At 33.0% G+C, this 24015-nt stretch overlaps 2 protein-coding genes across 9 annotated transcripts; one reads left to right on the top strand and one right to left on the bottom strand.

Moving 5' to 3' along the window:
• The first annotated feature begins 18 nt into the window (after positions 1 to 18).
• On the top strand, positions 19 to 8506 carry LOC106060040 (protein FAM184A-like). 5 transcript variants are annotated; one of them, XM_056029633.1, is made up of 5 exons: positions 42 to 182; positions 3772 to 3787; positions 3818 to 4395; positions 6289 to 6918; positions 8358 to 8506. In XM_056029633.1, exons 3-5 carry the CDS (start codon positions 3865 to 3867, stop codon positions 8487 to 8489), a joined length of 1293 nt encoding a protein of 430 aa, XP_055885608.1. In that variant the 5' UTR covers positions 42 to 182; positions 3772 to 3787; positions 3818 to 3864; the 3' UTR covers positions 8490 to 8506. The 5 variants fall into 5 exon arrangements, with proteins under 5 accessions (XP_055885587.1, XP_055885608.1, XP_055885595.1 ...); XM_056029620.1 differs by lacking the exon at positions 42 to 182 and adding an exon at positions 2333 to 2882; XM_056029612.1 differs by having other exon boundaries at positions 19 to 182; positions 3772 to 4395.
• A 513-nt stretch (positions 8507 to 9019) lies between these two features.
• Positions 9020 to 21396, bottom strand: LOC106060045 (charged multivesicular body protein 7-like). Of its 4 annotated transcripts, none has more exons than XM_056029648.1 (11): positions 21241 to 21396; positions 17679 to 18004; positions 16923 to 17085; positions 15996 to 16187; positions 15156 to 15226; positions 14432 to 14494; positions 13975 to 14023; positions 12442 to 12561; positions 12173 to 12271; positions 11753 to 11903; positions 9020 to 10565 (listed from the first exon to the last, which is right to left on the bottom strand). In XM_056029648.1, the coding sequence occupies exons 2-11, from the start codon at positions 17933 to 17935 to the stop codon at positions 10471 to 10473; spliced, it is 1260 nt and encodes a 419-aa protein (XP_055885623.1). In that variant the 5' UTR covers positions 17936 to 18004; positions 21241 to 21396; the 3' UTR covers positions 9020 to 10470. The 4 variants fall into 4 exon arrangements, with proteins under 4 accessions (XP_055885623.1, XP_055885635.1, XP_055885629.1 ...); XM_056029660.1 differs by having other exon boundaries at positions 21325 to 21376; XM_056029654.1 differs by lacking the exon at positions 21241 to 21396 and adding an exon at positions 19893 to 19964.
• Between the last annotated feature and the right edge of the window lie 2619 nt (positions 21397 to 24015).

Raw genomic sequence — 24015 nt, 5'->3', positions numbered from 1 at the left:
CCTTTGTATATATTTTTGACAAAGTCCTCTCTGAAAGCTAATGTGTCTTCAGAGCTGATAACCACTACATCAGGTAGTGGATCTATAGGCCTATTTGTCATGCTACTAACACAAGGAAAATGCCGGTTGCAAAACCTGGACCTATACGCGTCCTTTATGGATTTTACTAAGACTTGGAAAGGGTGAGTCGCGATGGCTTATGGAGGATTTTGTCCAAGTTCGGATGCTCTCCAATGTTTCTATTGATTTTCAATATATGTGGGACAAAATGGTGAAGTATCTGATCACTTCCCCATAGAAAATGACGTAAAATAAGGGGTAGGTACTTGCTCCTACTCTGTTCGCTTTCTCTTAGGCGTAATGCTGGTCAAACGAGCCGACATGGCCTAAATTGTGCCGATGTACCATAAAACCTAAACCTGATCAAACGAGGTAACGACTCAACGAAGGCATCTACGTCAAGTTCAGCTCAGACGTGAATGTAAAATGAATGTTCAACTTTTGGCGCTTTATTGTGCCATACTGAAATAAAAGAGATGGTCTTCACAGAACTTGATGCCAGTGATGGCGCCCTGAACGTAGCTCCATGTCGTCGTCATCGAAGTTACGTCTGTTCTTTATACAAATATATATGTCTTTTTTTTTTTTAAATCCATCATCAATTTTTAAAGTGTCTTCAGCTTTTTGATAAGAAGTTCATAACTCCTGCCCTTGTGACATACTGGATTTTACTTTCATCAAGTAATCTTATTTGGGAAACGTCTTCTAGTTTTGAAAAAGCACTCACCATATGATGTCACCCGAAAGACTAATGTCATCTCCGTAAATAATTAAGGCTGCAGCTTTTGACTCTTATGTTCCTATTTTTATTCTTGTTTCATTTGATAGATAAACTATGTAGGCTACCTTTTTTAAAGTATCCGAATTGCTAGACAGAGACCCGAGAGATTTCTTAACTCTATATTTCCCAAACTCTAGAGCTATTCCTGAACTTTTATTTTATCTTTGGAACATATCTGTAAAAGATGGGTAGAAATTGTGTACTGCCATGAATCGACATTGTTAGCCACTAAAGATTTCTTCTGTAAATTTTACATTGTTTTTAGTAACTTAAATTTTTAAGTTACATTATCAGAGAAATCGTTCTTTAATTTGATGATTATAGTTTGCAACAGTTCTTATATTTTGGAGCAATTGCACGTGCTGTTCCCTATTCATTTGAGACAACGTATTGTTGCAGTGTGAAAACGTAAAGTCCTTTCATTAATTAACTTAGTTATAAAGAGATTTAAATTTAAGACAACTTTGTTTTTTGTTAGTTTTATTTTATTTTTGTAATTATATGCCTACTTATAATCATAACCTAATATTGAACATAAATATGTACATTATTTCATTACCTTATCCCAGTAAGTCTTTATTTTTATATGATCAAAATGGTCATATGGTTGGCGCAACTAATAAGGTCATGAATTCTAAAAGCTATAGGCATATACGAAGCAGGACGTTTTGGCGCCGCCGTTTTGGCGTGAAGGTCGTTTTGGCGACTGGACGTTTTGGCGCGAAATACTTTATGTACGTTTATTGTATTATTTCTTTTAAAAGAATATTAATATCTATGTTTTCATTGTTTTGCATGAGTGTTTGTGTTAAGACATATTTTCACGTACTAAATGTAAATTTGTGTTTGTTTTTCACATCATTTTCTTTAATAAACATTTTGGCTTGTGTATGTGTGTTTATTAAGAGGCACTTTTTTATTTTCAAAAAAGTTTTTTTAAGATATTACTTTAAAATTAAAAACAAAAATAAAAAACAAAATGAAACGATGATATTAAAGTGGGACACTTAGCTAGTTCGTATATTACACTAATGTCAAATAAAAAAAATCTTTTTGAAAGAAATCCAAAAATGTCATCCAGTGCGATTAGCAGAACTCACATATAGCAGGTCATTACCATTCAGGAATCTGACTTACTATAGGCCTATATTCATGAAATAAGTAAAACCTTTATAATTAAAAAAAAAAAACAATTCGCTGAACGGTGTCAGAATTCATACTATACATACAATATTATGGTAGAGTGAAATAAACATTGTTATAAAAGCTACTTGATTATTAAATTATCGTCAAATGATATCTCGCGCCAAAACGTCCCGTCGCCAAAACGGCTCGCGCCAAAACGTCCCGTCGCCAAAAACGGCGGCGCCAAAACGTCACGTACCGAGGCCTATATATGTGACTGAAAAGACAATATAGATAAGGATCCTTTATTTATTTATCGCTTAGGCTATAGCCATAGCATAAGTCATTTTAGTGATTAATAACAAAAAAAAAACACTTAAAAAGTGGGTCGCGTAGATTGAATCAATTACATTTTGTGATATAAGCTGTAGGCCTCTGTGATTAAAAAAATATATAATCAATACCGGTATGTAGCTCTAACGAATGGATCAAAGCCTGTATATTTCTCCTTCACAGTATTATATAAAGGTGTTACCGATTATTATTATAAGTTATATGTATAAATCAAAATCTTAAAGCCTCATTACAATACATACAAGAATAGTAAACAGCTGTCATTATAAGACCCACCCTATATATGCTAATGCAGGAACATTTCAGACTGTTCTCTCCCTTACTGAAGTGTTTTTTTTTTTTTAAATCATTCAATCGGCTTAGCGGGAGTTGACTTCTATACAAACCTATTGTATAACTTTGAAGTGTCAACGATATAAAGCCTTTCCTGTCCCACTCCCAACTTTAACTCATATTACATATTGTCACCAGCGCTACACACTAATGTAAGGTTAAGTCAATAGCTAGCTGACAGTCAACTCGCCCATTAGTTCACATGGGATTACTGCCAAAACAGAGACAGGTAGGCCAATTTGGTGGAGCGGATTAACAATATGCATTTATCTAGATCTATGTAATTTTAACTAGATTAGTTTTTAATTATAGAGTTGATAATATATTCGTCTTTCGTACTATTTATTCCATCCATCGTCAACGGGCCTAATAATAGATGTTTGTTTTTTTAATACTCAACGTAGACCTATAATAATTAGCTATACTTATTTACTTAAAAATCTAATGACAATAAATGTATCATATATATAATAAGAGACTCATTAACAAGAATAATAAGTGCCTAGGTTGAGAACTACTAACAAAATGTTCGCTATTTAAAATGTTTTAATGTGGTCTGTGTTTGAGATCAACCCCAAACAGAGTCTTCCTGTATTCCCTTTTGTGTTTAAGTATGACAAACAGTTTACAAGACTTCTATTGTACCTCTTTCTTTTTAAAACGAATCTATAAACAGCTATCATAAAAATGAGTGCAACAGTTCAAAGTGAATGCCCTATAACCTAATAGTCACCTAATCACACCCTATATAACTCCTTTTTATATTTTTTACGTCAGTCAAAATGGAAGTAGGCATATAGTGGGCTTTATTGACAAGACCCGGTCATGACCCGGTGTATTGATATATTTTTGAAAAGTGTGCGAAAGAGCATCCGAAGTTTAGTTTATTAGTATGGTAAAATCGTGTGATTCTTTCCGAATGAATATATGTAAGCTTACAAGTAGGCCTAGCATTCATCTCATTTCTATAATCGATTTGCGACTGAAGAAGGCCATAGAGACTTGTATCTTATCTTTGAACAGCCTCCACTCAGATTTTTTTTTGGCTAATGAAATATATGTTCTTTCAAATCATGATAACAAAAATTAATTAATTCATCTTTTTAAATTGCAAACAGGCTGATTACTGACATTATGTATGTACGTGGAAGTATAATGTAAGTAGCCTACTGAATGTTGAGTCTGGCTCAAGAATTTCATTGCACGTGACAATGTCCACCCAGGATAAAAATAGTTTCCACTATCGCATGTCAAAGAAAGTAGCAGAACTCACGCAGGTCGTGCACATGTTATTCACAAGGAATCACGAGAAAGAGATTGAAATGGTGGCGATGAAAGAATCCTATGAATATGAAATTGAACTAGTCATCAAAGACGCCAAAAGTCGCATTGCCAAGCTGGAAAACAAATTAGCGGAACTAAGTCAAGAAAAACTGTACATTGCACATGCTGAGCAAAATATTAGCCAAAGAGACTTGGTGATTGAAGAAAATGAGACCAAATGGCGCCAAATACTATTAGACAAAGAAACGTGTTTACAAAATGAAAACATTAAAAGTCAAAATCTTCAAGAAACGTTAAACAGCTCAAATAGAGAAGTAGAAACTCTAAAACAAAGATTGGCTCAAGAAATCGCTGCTAAAAGTGAGGAACTCGCACATAGGGACGAGGAAGTCAAGCAGATCATTACTAAGCTTACAGTCGCTGAAAACAGACTGAATAACATCCATCGAACTGAGCAGGTGAGCTGTTACGGTAGACTTTGTTTTTGTTAAACTATGTTCTGCGTGATACATTCTATTAAATGTTTAGGTGAAACTTGCAATTTTTTTAAACGTTCTTGTAAAAATAAATTTCACTTCCAGAGAATTTGCCATACTAGTGCTCTAAAATTTGGGATAGATCTAGGCTAATTAATTTTAACTACAATAGCTATAGTATTAGGCCATACATTTTAACTCACGAAAAAGGTGTACGTTTAAGCAGTGGCGTCGCTAGGGCCAATGTCAAAAAGTGGGATTGGACGGACCGATATATAGGCCTACATATGCGAGGCATTAAAACATGTAGATTTAGGTTTGTATTGGCATTAAAACATGTAGATCTAGGTTTGTATTGGACTTGTATTTCGCATGACATCTTGCAGTAGGCTTGTTCTGTTCACGCTCTAGACGCCAATAGAAAGACGTAAGATTCTAGAAATGAATGGTGAAGACGCATTGAAACTTCTTCAAAAGTAGGCTACCTTTGAAGATCTTGATGCTAACGTAGAAAGGTTCTACTTAGAAGATAAAACACGGCATTAACTTCAACTTCTAGGCAATAAAGTCTACAAAGACTTTATTTGATATGGGTAAACTACAAAGCGTTAACAACATTGTTTTGTCCTTTAAAACAAAACAAAAATGCCTCCTTCGTCCCTTTCTTGTAGGTCTACTCACGCAACTTTTTGGACACTTGAAAACACAAACAATTCTAGATCCATACATTAAACGAGCATAGGCCTAAACATGTTCGGGTATCTAGCTTTAGCCAAAATGTAATTTGTTTCCCACTAGGTGTCAACTGGTGCGGCTCGCAATAGTTAGTAACGTCAATGAATTGAAGAACCTAATAAGAGGCACCATACCATTTCATGCGTGTAAGAAACGTCGTGATAGCTGAGTCTGCTCCTTGACTTTTATTTCGATATTTTTTTTTTACTTAGCATAAATGTAGATAAACTCAGTTCTTCGATTAGATTATGAGTAGTAAAACACTAAACTTAGGATACCTAACTTAGCAATACAAATGTAAAAAAATATTTTTTTTTTTCGACAAAAATCAAAAACCGTTTAGAGTTTTACAAATTGTAATCTCCCCCTACTAAAGAGCCTCCAGTGTTTGTTATTATTAATAGTGAATAGTTGTAAAAGTGGTGTATTTTTATGAAAAAAAAAACGCTTTTAGAAAAGAAAAAGTAGCCGTTGCATCAGAGCTTTGAATGGACTAAAATATTATGATGTCGGATTTTCACTATCTGTTCTAGTTTACGAGATCTAAACGGGACGGACGGACAGACATTTCACACAAAACTAATAGGGTCTTTTCCTCTTTCGGGGGCCGCTAAAAAAAAAAAAAGACTGAAAGAAAGGAAAGGCACATTTCTTCTTCCAAATGGTAGGACAAATACGATAGAGTGCTCCTTTCCTAGTAGGCCTATTATTGGAGCATGAAAACGGTTGCCGGAGTTGCCTGAATCAGCCAGGTAAATGAATGACATAGCAGTTATAGAGCTAGTTTCGAACTAACATGCACTACAAGAGTAAAACATTGAAAGGCGCATAGCGTAATTATCTTCTTTTGAAGAAAAGTCTGTAATTTATAAGACTTTATTAGACGTTTCCTTTTGTTCTTAAAGCAAGAAGCACACAAATTAGAATAAAGTTAATCTATTATTCAATACGTACCATTACTTTACTAACATTTGGTTCTTTGGCAACGGTTACGCCTGCTTCTGAAAGGTACCGCCAGTACGCTTTAAGGGGGGAAAAGTTTCGTTAACTAAATATGTTACTATTTTTCAACTTATCTCTTAGGCCTAGGTGTATTTTTGATTTTTACAAGTTTTTATTGAATTGTCTTTTCTCATCTAGAGTATGATAGATGAGTTGCAAAGAAACAATGAGAAGTTGGCAAGTGAAATAATTCAGCTTCAATCTCTACTAAACAAAAGCAATCAAAACAGTGCGCTATTAATAAACAGGAATAAACAATTAGAGTCAGATGTGAAAGAGTTAAAGGCACAGTACAGGAGGCTCTCCAAAGCTTTGAACAAACCCAACAAGGACACAAAATCTCCAGATGTCAATGAAGAACTAGAGAGGCTGAAGATGGAAGTCCAGCGCTATCGACTGGAGCTGAGCAACAGGGACAACAACTTTACGAAAATGTTCTGCGAAAAGCAGCCAGGGTTGGTGACTCAGAGAAGTCCAGAAACACAACAGAAGGGTTTGATGAGCGTGGTTGTCCCCCCTGGGTATACAAGAAACACTTCACCATTTGGAGCTCCACGAGTCAATTCATCGACTTTTAGTCTGAGCAAAGAGAGGCCATCATTGCTAGGCAGGAAGCTATCTACAACAAACAGTATTGCCTGCGAGAGGCTGGACGATGAGATCAACGCATTCAATTATGAACAAATACTCAATGATTATGAACATCATTCAACTCAAATGAGCCAAACTTTAATCGAGGTCAGGGACAGTGTGAATAATGAGCAGGAAGTAAGTCATAGTTCCAAACGTTGGTAGAGTTTGATGAGGCTGTAGCTTCTAAGATACATAGGGGCAAATCATACATACATAAAATAGCCAATCAGTGCTGGATTTCCCTATAGGCAACAAAAGCTATAGCTTAGTGTCCCCACTTGGGCCCCCCAAATATTGTTTTGAAGAAAAAGCAAAGGAATAAACTGCCTTCTGTCAATTACAAGGGGTCCCATATCTCAAATAGGTTAGGGCATTATCAAGTCTAAATCCAGTAACCTATATAAAATAACCATATTAGGTTAGCATTGGTTTACAGGCATTAAGAGACAAAAATGTCAGGTGGTTGGGATGGGATTACAATGAAGTGTGTATGATAGACATCTCACTAAAACATAAAAACAATGACACAGCTAAGACTAAGATGAACACTATAATAAGTTTGATGGGCTTACATAGCTTTGTGGGCATAACTTTCATTCAACACATTGGGTCTTTTTTTTTTTTCTTCAAAAGGAGTTGTTTGCTTTCAATTATTTTGCAAATTCAACATTGCATCATTGGGGAAAAAATTGTCTAAGGTGGTATCATTCTCATGAAACTAGAAAGCATTCATTTTAGTATACAGGGGGATCAGCCAAAACAGAGAGAAAGGGTAGCTGTGGAAAGTTGTCAACTCATTACATATTGGCATACAAAATCTGCCAATCATCTGTTTATAGGTTACTAACATGTTTATGAATAAGAAGAATTTTTACTGCTATTCAGAAAAAAATAAAGAAAAATTGATATAGATTTACATCACACCACCTATGATGCACCAACACAAGCAAATCAGGTTGCTAAAGTGTTCACCAAATGGAAACACATTAGTCAATAACTAACTACTTTTAATACCACTCTGTGCAAGGGTCTCAAAGCATATGTGTAATCCATTCATGATGCTTGCTAGCATCCTCTAAAATGTAAGGGTTAGGTTTAATAACTTGGTGGGTGGAGAGAGGACACAATTCACTCATATCAATCACTAGATGTAATTTAACAGTTTGTCCATACATTGTTAAATTCTATACCACTAGGAGAAAGTCAACAAATTATTTACATAGGTTTTATAACTGTAAATTATATACCACTAGATAAACGTCAACAGTTTGTCTATACATTAAAAATCTAAGGTAATGTTAAAAAAAATATTACAAACTAATTTATTTGTATATTTTTAGCAAAACTGTGTCAATTTCAATGATCAATCAGGTTTTTTTTTGTTTGAGAAAAAAAAAAGTCAGATTAAAAATTTTAATTAAACATTTTAAATTAGCTAAACCCAACTGGAACCTCATTTGAAACAATTGTATAATGCTTTTTAAAAAAAATTAAGTATCACAATATTGTAGATGTTAAAATATATAAAGGATAACTTCTAAATAATAAACTAATTCTTTGATTTTTTTTTTCAGACTACAAATAATCAAACAAGCAGAAACAATCACAAACTTCCATCACTTCACACAGCAAGAGAATCAAATCAACTGACAAGGCATCTTGCCAAGCCTAAAATATTCACAAAATCCTCATTATTTGTTAAATAAATTATTTTTACTCTTTACTTTGAGGGTGTCTTTGTTGAGTTTTTGATATTCATTTTTATTCTCAAAGTGCATCTATATATATATATATATATATATATATATATATATATATATAAAAGTTCATACAAGGTTACAATGCATAGAATCAAAAATGAAATATAACTATTAAAAACTTAGTATTTAATTCAAAGTAGAGCTCAGGAGAGACAAAGCAATTATTGCAGTCAAGACATCAGCATCTATTTTAGAGAAAGACAAAGCAATCAATCTGTGTAAACAGAAAGTTATTTATAAGCAACAATGAAATACAGCATTATTTAGAGGATTCTGGGAGGATTTGCAGATGAAAATAGAATTCAGAGTATAAAAAAGACGCTTTTGTCAATGCACTGATATAGGAAATATATTAAATGCAACATTACCATTGGGTTGAATTATAATAGAAAAGTAAGGAGTTTCACCTTCAACACTTAAAAATTTGTTGTAGTCAAATACAAACTTAGTATAATAAAATAGCTTTGAAATTAGACTTGAAATTGAAAGCTTTATTATTATGAGTTGGCTTTTGTATGTTTAAAATACCTTTTATTAAGTTTTAATAAATTGCAAAATAGAATATACACTATATCATTTTTTATTTAGGTATTTCAACCCCTAATCATAATAAAAAAAAAAAAAAGATCTGAAATCTATGTCCAGACCTGCCTACCAAAAAAAAGTCCAAATGCGTAACGCTGATGGTCAAAATGCGTATTTTGGCACCAGAATGCGTGACACTTACGCGATCCACTATTTTGTTATTAGATCTAGATGTCATGATTAGATCATTAGATCTACAATCTAAATCTAGATCAATACGACAATAGAAATGATATCTAGACTAGATCAAAACCTATGTCTATATAAATATAATGAATATAATCTACTCTAGATCTGGGCTCAAGAATGTTACCGATGCCGTGGATTCGCTACAAACGTAGGTCTACTCCAAACTTTCGTAGGCCTACCATCATCCTTGAATTATTCTATACTAAGTCGACTAAGACTAAGAGTCTAGATCTAGACTAGATGGTAGTAGATGTTATCGATCTAGATCTAGTCAATCAAAATCATACTACAACTAAATTGGATCTAGATTGTAGAGTTATGTAGACGTAGTATGACATAACGTAATGACTAGCTAGACTCTAGCTAGATCTATTCCTGTATAACAAGTTATCTCGATTCTAGATCTAGAATCCTAGATATCTACAATGTCACTCAATGTGTTTTGAATAGATAGCACTTCGATATTTTTTTCTATACAAATGAATACGGGAATCAGGGATTCAACATAATTAATTTCTACTAATGAACTTACAAAAAAAAAGTCACGTTGGTGTATCAGCTAACTGACGGTACCAACCCGCCACTCTCTCACTCTCGCGTTCTTCATTTCTAGACTAAATCTAATTGCTTTTAAGAACCCATCAACGTATAGATCTGGACACAATGTTTTCCCCCACCTTTTCTGTCCCCCCCCCCCAACAGGACGGCTTAGCGTGACCTCTGTGACCGCTCGTAAGCTAGTCAAGAGAGGAAAAAAAAAAAGGATATGAAATGCGTAATGCGACGGGTTAAATGTGTATTTGCGTACTGACAGTCATTTTTGGGAGATTTTGCGTAGCGAATACGCATTTTGCATAATGGTAGGCAGGTCTGTATGTCCTAATATAAATTTCTTACAATGTAAGTCATAATAGTCAACACATACATTTCAGCTGTAACATAGATATCATGAAACTTTACTGCAGAATTTGAATATAAACTTTTATCTCCTACTTGAGAATGAAATAATTATTCAGGATATTATTCACAAACTTGAATTAATATAAATTACAATTTTAGGTAAAAATTTCAAAGCCTAAAAAATTACCTATCAAACTTTTACAATTTAAAATGCATTCCACTTATTCATTTCTATTCTGAGAATCACATTTAGTCATGAGGATGATAAATATTTGTGTGGTAAATGTTTGGACTGAGTAGATTCCTTTTTTCTTGACGGCACATGACTTGGTACATCAGGAAGGTCATCTAAAGTTATAATAAAATACAAAATATATCAGAAAAATCTTGAGAAAAAAAATTAAACTTAAACAAAAAGCTAATATATTTTTCATGCGCGATGGCCTTGCCTGAACAATGAACAATGGTCGCTGGCCACTATGCATTGTTCATGTTTATCTTAAAAGATGTATTATGATTATTACCTCTGTGCATGGATTGATCTGGTCTCATTGATCTGCATTATTTGTAATTGAACATTATATGGGTGGTGATGGAGTGATAAAGCACTCAGCTTCTGAACTGGCAAGTCCTGGGTTCAAATCCTGGTGAAGACTGGGATTTTTCTATTTTGGGATCTCTATGGCACCTCTTAGTACACTCAGCTCTAATGGTTACCTGATATTAGTTGGGGAAAAGTAAAGGCAGTTGTGCTAGCCACATGAAACCCTCGTTAACCATGGACCACAGAAAAAGATGACATTTATATCATCTGCCCCATAGATCACAAGGTCTGATAGGGGAACTTTACTTTATTATGTGATTCTCTGACTGAGGTCTATGCCTAAAGAGAATACAATGACCTTTGTTTAATGAAAATGTTAAGCACTGTGTTTTTTGTTTCAGCCTTGATTGTGGATAGACACTATCTGTTATCTGATCCTTACAACTTCCTGGATCCCTGCTACATCAGTCTCTGTTCAGTTTATCCTTAAAACGTCCTGAACTCCTGTCCCAGAGTCTTAAATTTCCATTTGTCCCATCATCTCTGTAATACACACTAGTCTATGGTATCATTAGAAACCCCTACACCTAACAATATCAATACTGATTTCTTAAATAATTAATTTAGTTTAATTAAATCGCCCCAGCAGTGGATTACAAAAGTAAAATATTATCAACAACAATATTCAATTACTGCTGCACCACATTATGCCAAATAAAATTCCGATTTAGTTATAAACTACAAATAAACATTGAATTACTAATACTCATGTATATGTAATTATTTAAATTATGTAATTAATTTCAAAGACACCTTTTTTTTTTTAAAATTCTTTTACTAATATTGTGTAATGTAGACAGTAGGGAAAGCTCAGTTTTGCTACTTGTGTTTCTCAGTTTTTGGGGCAATAGAAAAATTGTGTTTTATTATAAATCAAACAAAAACCAGCTGCTAAAGATCTAAAAGCTCTGAACTGAAACAAGCAACATACCAAGAGATGAGATCTTGCCACTGTCATGCTGTACCACTTGGTTGTCATCCTTTATCAATTCAAGCAATTCTGATTCTAAATCTTCCATGCTGTCCTCACCCAAGTTTAGAGAACCAAGTGTATGTGCAATATCATCTTGATTTTCAACTGCCTTTAAAATGACAATAATTGCAAGAAAGATTATGTTATAGAATTAATTGATAAATGCATTAACTAGCATCCTAAAAATTTACATTTCGTAATGCAACTCTTAATTAAGAACAGGAAAGTGTGATACCCACATTGCATTATTTTTACAAACCATGTTGGAACCTGGCAAATACTAGGCCAACAAAAATCAATCAATAATGAAAATCTATAAAGGAAAAAATATTTAAACCTTTTTATTTTATAATTGATCAACAAAAACCAAAGGACTACCTCCTGTAAATTATCCAACACAGCTTCTGCCTTCTCTAGATTTGTTTCTGCATTTAAGGATTTGAGTGCAGCAAGTCCTGATTCACAAGCTTTTACAACCTTGAAAATAAGAAAAGATATTTATCTATGTTACTTTATAATACGACAAAAGTTACCAAACAAAGAGAATCAAATATTAAGTACACGATCACTGTATTACCAATGTAATAAGAAAACACTATTTCACATTTGAAATAAATAGTAACTAATGAACGACTTAATTCACTAACCATTTCATTGGTACTAGCATCTTGTATTTTCTCCAGAATACCATAGAGATTTTCAAGGGTAGATGATTTTTTCTCCATTAATTTTAACATGCCATTTTTCTTCTTCAAACTTTTTTTGGCCTAAAAATTAAATGTTTATGTTAATATCTGATCTGGTAAGATTCAATTGATATAAAGTAAATGTTTATATAATCTCAACTAGTATTTAAACTGTTCCATTTTTATCTCATTTCTCATTTTTACTATCGATTTCAACTTTAGGCCCATTAAAAAATTAGCAATTGTTTAATGCTTCTTGTTTTTTAATATAAGAAAATACAAATACATTATTATCATAATAATTTTTCCAAATTATACCGAATACATGTATTCTCTAATATGTTAACACTATTTACAGTCAAGATAGACAGGAGAGCTTCTTTAAATAAGGATAGCTAATATGATATTATATCAATATTACCAGAAAACAAGTACAAATGAAGTCAAACTAAAGAAATGACTGTAGATTTTAGGAAACAAAGATCATCTTGCAAAAATTCAGATCGACAACCAAAGATGCCTTAAAGACAAATTTGTACCCATTAAACCACAGTTACATCAGTTACACTTGTTTCTATTACAAAACTGTTGTTCCATGTACTTAAGAACTACAAACAAAGCTTGATATATATAGTGCACACATATGCTAAGCCATTTAGTGTATGAGAACAAAGGATGAATCAGATGGGTCTGGTAGGAAGGGGGCGGAGGATTCCAGCTACCCGTCTCCTCAGCGTGGCGCCTCCGGTGGAAACGTCTAGTTGTGGAACTAGATAGGCTAAGTACGAGTAGTGAACCAGGCCCTTACGGGACCCCCTGAGTGAGCTTGTTTTTTTTATCTCACTCGGGGTAGGGATGGAACAAATAGCCCGCACACCAGTCCAAAAAGTCCGCCAAGCCGTTCCACAAAGGGGGCCGTCATCAGTATCCCGCTAGCTGGAGTGGCGGTCCCTGCACGGAACAGTGGTGGTTACACTATAGGAATATGAGACAAACTCCCCTCAGTCAGCACTGTTCTCTGCCACTTGTAGCGAGTGGGGTCCAGGAAGGGGACGGTGCACTGTGTATGTGGCATGGCCCGGTCTGGCCCAGTCAATCGATATGGCTGTCTACCGCTGGGAGCCCTCAGACAGGACTCAGGATGGGGAATCCCTTGTCCAGGCCTGGTTGTTGGATAAAAGCCTTTCTAACAATCAACAGGATAATGGCGCCCATGTAGGCGCCGATTCCCTACTGGACTTCACTGAAGGTATGAAGGGATGACAAAGATAACTATGACAAAGAACAAATTATTATTGTAGAGTTCCATGTTCCTTCAAAATGGCCAGTAGGCTCTGAGTTGTATGCTTAGATATCAAAAACAAAAAAAAAAAAAAGTTTGAAATAGGTGCCAGAATTATGTACTGCTAACTTTTAAAACATGGGGATTTAAAAAAAGAAAAAAAAGAGAGTGATTTTAAGTGCAATGTATTACATTAATAACATTAGTCTTACCTTAAATTTAGAACCTTCTCTAATGTATCTTTTTGCTTCATCAATCAAACTGAATGAAAAATTAAAGAACATTTATCAAAATAGTTATAAATACTGACATTATTATTTGTCACATAAAAAAATCAACTATAAAATAATAAAATTGTCTATGTAAAACTGAAACTTTCACATATTTTAGTATGAATAAAGAAAACACTTTTGTTTTTAATAGAACTTAAAAAAAAGATAGACATTGTGATTCAACTGTTAAATATAAAAAATGAATGTTCAGATTTAAAAAAATACAAAATAATAATAAATATTTTATCAAAAGTTATTTGTAAGTTTACCACAAACTAATGAGTTAAGTACACTACCCAACTATGTTTTAGATATTTTGTTGTTTTTGTTTTTTTAAATCACCAATATTTACATCATAGTTTTTATTAAACTTTTTATTTTTTAAAGTAAAATCTACCTTTCAATTTCAGTAGAACATTTACTGATTTCCTTTTCAAGCCCTTTAGCCGTCTTTTGTATCCTTTGGAAAAAATAATATTAATTTTTTAAAGAATATTTGAGATTATACTATAATGGTATCTAACATTTTGACACAGGCTTTTGGTCACAACAAGCAACATCTCTCTCAACATTTCTATTGACAAAGTGTCCATGAGAAACTGTATCTGTTCAGTGAAATAAAAATCAGAATGGCAGATGAAAGTCTTCTAGAGAATAATAATTCTAAATTTGCTTTGTCATTAATATTTAAGTGCCATGAAGCTTGTTTCTTAACTGAAGACTTTGATTTTGCTGTAGAAATCACTGGTAAATTAGAGAGAGACACATTGTCCTAAGCCAAACTGCTGCAGCAAAATATCCTGCTTCAGCAATAGACATTTCTAAACATTTTGTGGAAGATATTCATATTACAAAGTATATAGCTATGTATGTATGCAAGAACATAAGTATATATATATATATATAAATATATATATATGTCTGTCTTTCTCTCTCTATATATATATATAATACTTTTTATTGAAAATATTCACTTAAAAATTGAAAAAAATATATAGTTATGTTTAACTCATTTACAATTTTCTAATGATTATCCAAAAGTTGTAAATAAGAATATAGAAATAGATATAAACTTTCTATTCCACAAATCATTACAAAATTGATAGAAATTCATTACTTACTGATACACTTGAAGTTCAAGCTCAGTAATTGGTTCTACAGAATTTTCCTCTTTTTTACAAAATTTTACAACCTTAAAAGAAATTAATAAACAACATTATTTCTAGATCTATCAGTATCTTTAACTTGACGTAGGATAAGTAAGTATATTGCTGTAACTCCAGTGGCAGATTGATAGTGTTAATGTGTGTGCGACCTACTAGCACATGTGACTCAGGCTAATCACACAGGTCAACGGCTGTCAATGGACAAGGGACAGTACTAACTTCACGGACGAGAGACAGAGTGTTGGGGGTTCAGTCCAGGACATCAAGGTAGTAAGGACGGTGCAGTACAATGTGAGACCTCGAGAATATAGCTGTACTAGTCCAGGAGTTGACAGAGAGACTAGTAGTGGCTAGAAGGCAGTTCTGTTAAGTACAAGAAAGCATTTGTAGTTAGTGCAGCCAATTGTGTAGTATTGGCTGTTGATGTATTTAGTTATTAAACCACCACATTGTTATTTGGAACTCTTGTTGTCAAGTTCTTGTGTTAGATGTATTTTGTTGAGTGGCGTTTATCTATCTCTGATAGAGAAAACCATAACAATATATAGATTATTACTGTGTTGATATTTTTTATTTAAATCTTCAAAATAAAATTGCAATTTTAAACTATAAAACATTTACAGAAAATCAACATTATTTAGATTATGTTATGCCACAGTTATATAATAATTCATAGTACATCTGCATAATTTAAATTATGATATGCCATACATTTTTAGAATAGTTAATGCATATAGGCATTTTAAATGTCTAAGATTTTGTAATACTGTTGTCAAAGTGGTCAATCCTAAATACCTTTTCTTTATTCTTTGTTTCAACAACTATCTTTTTTTCTCGTTCCAGTTGAACTAGGATAATTTCAAAATCCTGATCATTTGGAATCATGCTAAAACAACTGGTTCTCAAGTCACTCATTGATATCAAGTTAGTTGTCAATCCAGCATAAACATTTTTTTCATGTTGTTGTGCTAACTGCTCTGCCAGGTTCTGAAGAAAATAAAATATATTTTTATGCTTTCCTTTTTTTTTTTAATTATATTTCAATTTGAAAAGATTAAGGTAAAAGTAAAAAGTTGATCAGTTTTATGACTATGTCTAAGAGCAGCAGGATTTATAGGATGCAACTCACTTTACTATAATAAAGTAACATTTCTTTTATGATATTTATGGTTCTAAAATGGGAAGTGAAATAGAATGTATATGTTTTCTGATCAATTTCAGTGTTACTGGTACAGGATGACAAGTCATTATTGTTATTAAAAAAAAACAACAACACCAGGAACTTAATATCTTAATCTATAATTAAGCCCATAACTTTCAGTCTTTATTTTACAAAGTATAAAAGCATAACCACCATGTTGTATTATCAGTTGGAGAGGAAGCCGCACAAGATTGCATGCTGGTATGAATCTCGAGAGCAAAAGGGACTGAGGGGGCCTTAGACAAAAGAAAGAGGAAGAAATCCAGCTCTAATACAGATGCATTCACATGTGTGAACTAAAGCAAAGTTTGCCACGCCAGAATCAGCTAGTTAAGTCGTTGTAAATTATGTCCCAATTCAAGGAGAAACAGACACCAGTAATACATCTGGGCACATCCATTGTCTTTTGAGACAGAAGGAGCCATAATTACACTTCAATGTTTAACACACACACACACAGGCCAATAAAGATACAATGTAATTACTTTTTTGTAATGCTTGTTTTTATTTTCTAAGCTTACTTTGACAACTTCTGGCCACACATATATGGAGGATTTAGGTTTAGATGGTCCCACAAGATGACTAACTCCCCAAACTACTGGTTGCTTAATCAGTGTTTCAAATCCCCAGGATAACCAGGAACTTGAGGTTGAATAATTTTCAATGCTTCTAACTCTTCCAGATCTACAAAACAAAATTAAAAAATGTATGAAGAATTTCATTACCGTCAAAACAATTTTAATAATCAATACACATTATTAAAAAAAACAAAAACATATGAATTGATGAGAAAGAGTAATAGAGTTTCAAATAACTACCTAATACTAATTGATTAAATTATTTGGTGATATAAATTACATTAAGCAGATAAGCATTCTCTAAAGTTCTTGTGTGATACAATCCTCACAGCAATATCCCAGTTGATGTCAAGGAGCTGCAAGTCATTCTTGTTGATCTCCTCTAGCCAAATAATAATAGGTTGTCCATACCTCCTTTTACTTTTTTTTTTGCTCCAACCAGAAGCAACTTTGAGATATATAAGTGTGTTTCTATTTTAAAAGACATGACCTTTCTACTATACTTACCAATAAGTTAACTAGAACCTTTCTATGATGTTTAGATATACTATATATATTATATACTACTAGAGATAATTTGTCAACAAACATTATAATGCATTAAAAAGCCTAGACATTGAAAAGAAAATTGGCTAAGCAGTAAAGAATCAAAATAGTCAACAATTGTATTGTTACTGGTTATCCACTAGATCTACTTACTTTATCAGTTCTGCAATCACTGTATCAAGACACTTAGGTGTTAGTCCCTTCCTTTCAAACATTTTAGGTAATGCATCTAAGTCAAAAGTTACTAATCCTTGTTCTAGAGCCATTCCAGAGAGTAAATTTTCCCAAAATTTAAGCTTTCTATTCCATGAAGTTGGGTTCAATGATTTTTCTCGGAAAGGAGAGTATAACACAGCTGCCTGCTGATCGTCTTCTAGTTCAGGAGGAAATTTATTTTCCTTTTGAGCCATGGATGCAACTGATGTCTAGATTTGATTAGATTAGTATTGATCTCTGCAGATCTATTCTACAGTCTCCTTCTGTAATAATAAAAAAAGAAAAGCTTCCCCTTTTAGATGTTGGATCTATGGGATCAGATAGAGGTAAAGCTCATCTATTTATTCTGTTGATGGTTAAATAGGGTGTCATGTGGCTGACACAGTGACCAATCCCCTTTACTTAGTTCAGAAACTAGCCCCGTTACCACTCTGCCATAAAATAAAGCAGACCTAGATCTTACTCAACTTACTACTGATCTAATTATACAATAACATTTCTTACAATTTACAGTCAACTTACTATGTCTCTTAGTCAGTCTTACATTTAATAAGTTAGTCACAATATGAATATAATTAATAATATAATAATAGATCAGATAGACTATATTTCAATATATTTGTATACAATATCATGAATAATCAGAATATGAATATAAATTCTACTACATAACTAAAATGATATTTATTTGATAAATCAGATCATTGTGCAGTGTGAGTGAGTAAACGATATAACAATAACAATACGTTGAATAAGTCAATAAGTTACAATAATCTGATCATTATAATTTAATGGGTAAGAAGTAAAACTAGTAAAAGAAGAAAGGGTAATATGAAGTAAGAATACTGAAAGTAGTGAAAGTGAATATCTCTTCTTGGTCGTCTTGGACTAGATCTAGTCACTATTTAATTTTAACCAGATGATAATGATAGATTAGATCTAGAGTAGTTTATGCTATTCGGACACCTATAGGCCCAAATTTGAAAGTTTGACTTTGACAGCGCATTATTTTACAATGGTTTGACATAGAAAAGAAAATGACGTATCAAAATCTTCTTTAGTTTAAGGAGAATAAGGATGACTACTTATATTTGTTTCCCAAACCTATATTTGTTATTATATTTAAGGTCAAAGAGGTCGTGTGTTTTCATTTAAATCGGACACATTTGACCCACATTATTTGATTCCGGACACCATAATTTATTTCGGACAGTCTCTATATTTAGGCATCAATAAACTCAGATTTTAATTCTATATTAACATTAACTAAATTTTAAGATTCCCAGGCATAGCCCCTCACATGAAATCATTACGATGTTTTCAAACTATGCATAAATACGAACACAAAAAATTAAAATATGAACACACTTATTCTACCAAAATTAGGTCACTGGGATAGTGATTTCTACACTGACTTTTAGACTTATTTTATGTTTGTTTATTTTATGTGTGTTGAATGTTTGGGGTTTGCATGATTAGATGTGTGTTGAATGTTTGTGTTTTTTTTTGTTTATTAATTTAATAAATTTCTAATACAGATGATCTTTTGTAGTATAGTAGGCCCCTACAGGTTACGATAGCCATTCTTGCCTAACTGAATCCTCTATATTCTCTCTATATAAATCTAGATCTATCTAGTAGGTCTAGATCTAAGCATTTAACTTCATTCAATGTACCAAGCTCACTCCAAACATTTGCCCATTTATTCTCTATTGAAAAAAAACAACAACAAACGAACAAATATAATATAAGATCATTTTTATTGATGTCCAAAACTGGCTGTCCGAAATAAATTATGGTAAGAAAATCGTAATTTAATTCGGACACAGTATTAATTTTTTTTTGGTATGGAATTAGAAAACTTGGCTTATGAATCAAATAAATTAGCTCCAAAAACAGAATAAATATTGCCAGGCTCATTAGTATAGACTTAGCCAATCAAAAAATATAGTCTTAACTCTAGGAAGAGGTAAAGTCATCCGGGTAACATAGGAAAAAACAACAACCTGACTAACAAATTTGAAATTCGTTTTTCTTACATAAAAAGACAGCTAAATGGAAGGAAATTGGGTTAGAATCATTGGAAAATGGACAAGCACATTATATAGCGCGCTAGTTTTATAATAAATATTAAAATAATTATTTAATGACCACAAAAAACAGCGAATGTCCGAATTCATGTAATGTCCGAAATAAATAAACTACTATAATTCTAATTAAACCATACCAACATGGCTTTAGGAAATATAGATCATGTGAAACACAACTAATAGGACTAATTGATGATTTTTCAAAAGGTTTAGATAATAGTGAACAAATAGATGCTATCTTACTAGATTTTTCTAAGGCTTTTGACAAAGTTCACCACCATAGTTTGCTTAAAAAATTAAAATATTTCGGCATTAATGGTCCACTGCATCAGTGGATTAAAGACTTTCTGATAGGGAGAGAACAAACTGTAATAATAAATGGCTCTAAATCAACACCGATAACAGTAAACTCAGGTGTACCTCAAGGTACAGTCTTGGGTCCACTACTATTTTTAATTTACATAAATGATTTACCAAATTGCATTAGTTCAGGAACAAAAGTCAGATTATTTGCAGACGATTGCATAATATATAGAACAATAAAAACAACACAAGACACAGATATTTTACAAAGAGAATTAGATGAATTACAGAAATGGGAATCAAATTGGAGCATGTCTTTCCACCCAGAAAAATGTCAGTTGTTAAGAGTAACAAAAAAACTAAAACAAATTAATTCCACTTATCTTATTCATGGCAAACCAGTATCACAGACTAAAAACGCAAAATACCTAGGTGTTATAATAAATGAAAAACTATCATGGAATCCACATATTGATGAAACTACAAAAAAATCAAACAAAGCATTAGGATTTATTAAAAGAAATTTCTATAAATCAAATAAGAACATAAAACTAAAATGTTACTTAACCTTGGTTAGGCCAATAATAGAATATGCATCCTCCGTTTGGGACCCCTCAACTCAAGAAAACATTAAGAAACTGGAACAGACACAAAATAGAGCAGTGAGATTCATAACAAACGAATATTCACATTTGACTAGAGTAACACCATTAGTAAAATCACTAAATTTAGAAAGCCTTCAGGACAGAAGGCTCAAAAGTAAAGTAGCAATCATACATAAAACACTGAACCATAATCTTCAAATACAAAAACAGAATTTAATAAAATACTCTGAAAGACACAAAGATAAAGGCACATTCCTCGTCCCATATGCTAGGACAAATTTGTACAAATACTCGTTCTTCCCTAGTGCTATTAGAGCATGGAATGGGTTGCCTGAGCTAGCCAGGAAAACCAGTGACTTGGCAGAATTTAAGTCATTGGTTAATATGCATGACTAAATGCATGACGCGTAGGACGTAATCATCTTCTTTTTTGAAGTAACGTCTGTATTATATAAGATATAAGATATAAACCTAAACTTTAACAGACTCTCTTAACCGTACGACTTAAGTCACTAAATCTAATGGTCTAATCATGTCATTGTTAAGTTAATCTACTAGATCTCTAAACTAAATCTAGTGACTAGCCCAAGTCTAGATCTAGATTCTAGATATAGATCTAGATCTAGCTAGAGGTCTCTCTCTCTCTCTACACTACAGATCTACCAAAAATAAACATAGACAAATAAACTAGGTCGTTTTGCATTTCTGAAATTAGAAGAGTTAAAACCGTACCACAGACCTATATATATGGATTTAATGATGTGTAGAGATCTAGAAATTTGGCTATGAACTGCAGCTATTATAGACTTTAGGTCAGAGGTTCTCAAACATTTATTTTTACCTGGGACCCCTTCATATAGTCAAAACTTTCAGTGCTTTGTGTAAAAAAAAAACCTACATAAATACATATTATATAAGAAACAACACTCTATTTAATTTACATAAATGATTTACCAAATTGCATTACTTCAGGAACAAAAGTCAGATTATTTGCAGACGATTGCATAATATATAGAACAATAAAAACAACACAAGACACAGATATTTTACAAAGAGAATTAGATGAATTACAGACATGGGAATCAAATTGGAGCATGTCTTTCCACCCAGAAAAATGTCAGTTGTTAAGAGTAACAAAAAAACTAAAACTAATTAATTCCACTTATCTTATTCATGGCAAACCAGTAACACAGACTAAAAACGCAAAATACCTATAGGTGTTATAATAAATGAAAAACTGTCATGGAATCCACATATTGATGAAACTACAAAAAAATCTAACAAAGCATTAGGATTTATTAAAAGAAATTTCTATAAATCAAGTAAGAACATAAAACTAAAATGTTATTTAACCTTGGTTAGGCCAATAATAGAATATGCATCCTCCGTTTGGGACCCCTCAACTCAAGAAAACATTAAGAAACTGGAACAGACACAAAATAGAGCAGTTAGATTCATAACAAACGAATATTCACATTTGACTAGAGTAACACCTTTAGTAAAATCACAACATTTAGAAAGCCTTCAGGACAGACAGTCTGTATTATATAAGATAAGATAGAATAGGTTATATCGTCTCAGAGCCGAACACAGTTAGACTGAGACAACAGATGTTCAGGAAGCTAGAAAATAGGACTAGTGATATTTGCTCATGTCCTTCAAAGCTGCATGCTCTATCGAGAAAACCGAACAAGATCAATGGCCCAAACTCCTCCCCCTCCCTCCTTTTTATAGAGAAAAAAGCTACATGGAGCGCTGCCAAATCTGGAAACCACTGCTTAGTTCATCGCAGATCATCACGAAATAGAGAAGAGAGATTCGTAACAAACGAATAGCATATTCACATTTGATTAAAATAACACCTTTAGTAAAATCACTAAATTTTGAAAGCCTCCAGGATGAAAGACTCATAAGTAAATTAAAGCAATTATATATAAAACACTGAACCATAATTTAATCTTCAATTACAAAATCTAATAAAATACTCAGAAAGACACAAAGATAAAGGCATATTCCTCGTTCCATATGCTAGGACAAATTTGCACAAATACTCCTTCTTCATTAGTCCTATTAGAGCATGGAATGGGTTGCCTGAGCCAGCCAGAAAAACCAGTGACTTGGCAGAATCTAAGTCATTGGTTAACATGCATGACTAGATGTATACGATAAGAAGATAAGATATAAGACTACTTAATTGTCCGAACCTTCCAACATAGGCCTATAGGCCTACGAACAAGGAGGAAGAAGAACATGTGATTGAGATCTGAGTTTGTTAACACGCACAGGGGTTCAATACCCAGTCATGATTATCCAAGTGAAGAATGTGTTCCAATCATTAGTTTAAGTCGTCATCAAATAGCACGTAGGTCTAATAAGCATATTAAACGGTAGTGAGGGGGGCAATAGGGCCTTTTCAAGTCTAAATACGGCATTATCTAAGTGTCTGTTTTACACGGAGGAGTAAGCTCGGCGCCTTCGACGGAGGTCACGGTAAGCTACAGGAATAGGAACTAAAAGAACCAACGGAAAACCTATAGGCCTATTTGTATTTGTAAATGAACGTGTTATCTCTCTTATTAGTTTACAAACTCTCCAAGGGTGGACTGACACCTGGTGACACAGATTTCAAAAACGTCTCGAATTCTAAAGATTTTCCTAGAAAATTGGCGAGTTCATATAGGCCTACATCTTTGGGGATGAAATACTAACTAATTAGCCATGCACACAATAAAAACTTGTTTTTTTTTATATTTTAAATATAGACCTAACCAGCTTAAAATTACTTTTTCTCTCTGTACTGAATTCCCCCCCCCCTTTTTTTTTTTATCATACATTAGTTTTTGAGAGCGAATAGTGATAGTTGAAAAAAAAAATCATTAGCTTCATAAAAGAGGTATTTGCTATTTGTTACGTATAGCCTACTAATTTTAAAATATAGGTGTAGACCTATATTTACATTAATCTATTCCTATGTGGTCAACACTTTTTCTTCAGAAAATGCTTTCTGTGTAATGCTTTTTAAACCCTTTTCAGAATGTTCTATTTTGTTGCACCTCTACCCATCGATGGCATTTAGCTGAGAGTCATTGAATGGCAGAATTGAAGTCAATGGTTAACAAGCATGACTAGATGCATGACGCGTAGCATCATCTTTTATTAAGTAACGTCTGTATTATATAAGATAAAATAAATTGTTTTGGCAATGTAAACACTAGAGGCGCAGCACATCAGGGATCACTGACGTTTGTCTGTGATTTTATCTTTCTTTACTTCCTT

This window comes from Biomphalaria glabrata, chromosome 1 (genome assembly GCF_947242115.1).
Source record: "Biomphalaria glabrata chromosome 1, xgBioGlab47.1, whole genome shotgun sequence".
NCBI classification, from domain to species: domain Eukaryota; kingdom Metazoa; phylum Mollusca; class Gastropoda; family Planorbidae; genus Biomphalaria; species Biomphalaria glabrata.
The sequence above is the reverse complement of the archived record's forward strand: the minus strand, read 5'-3'. Positions and strand labels throughout refer to the sequence as shown.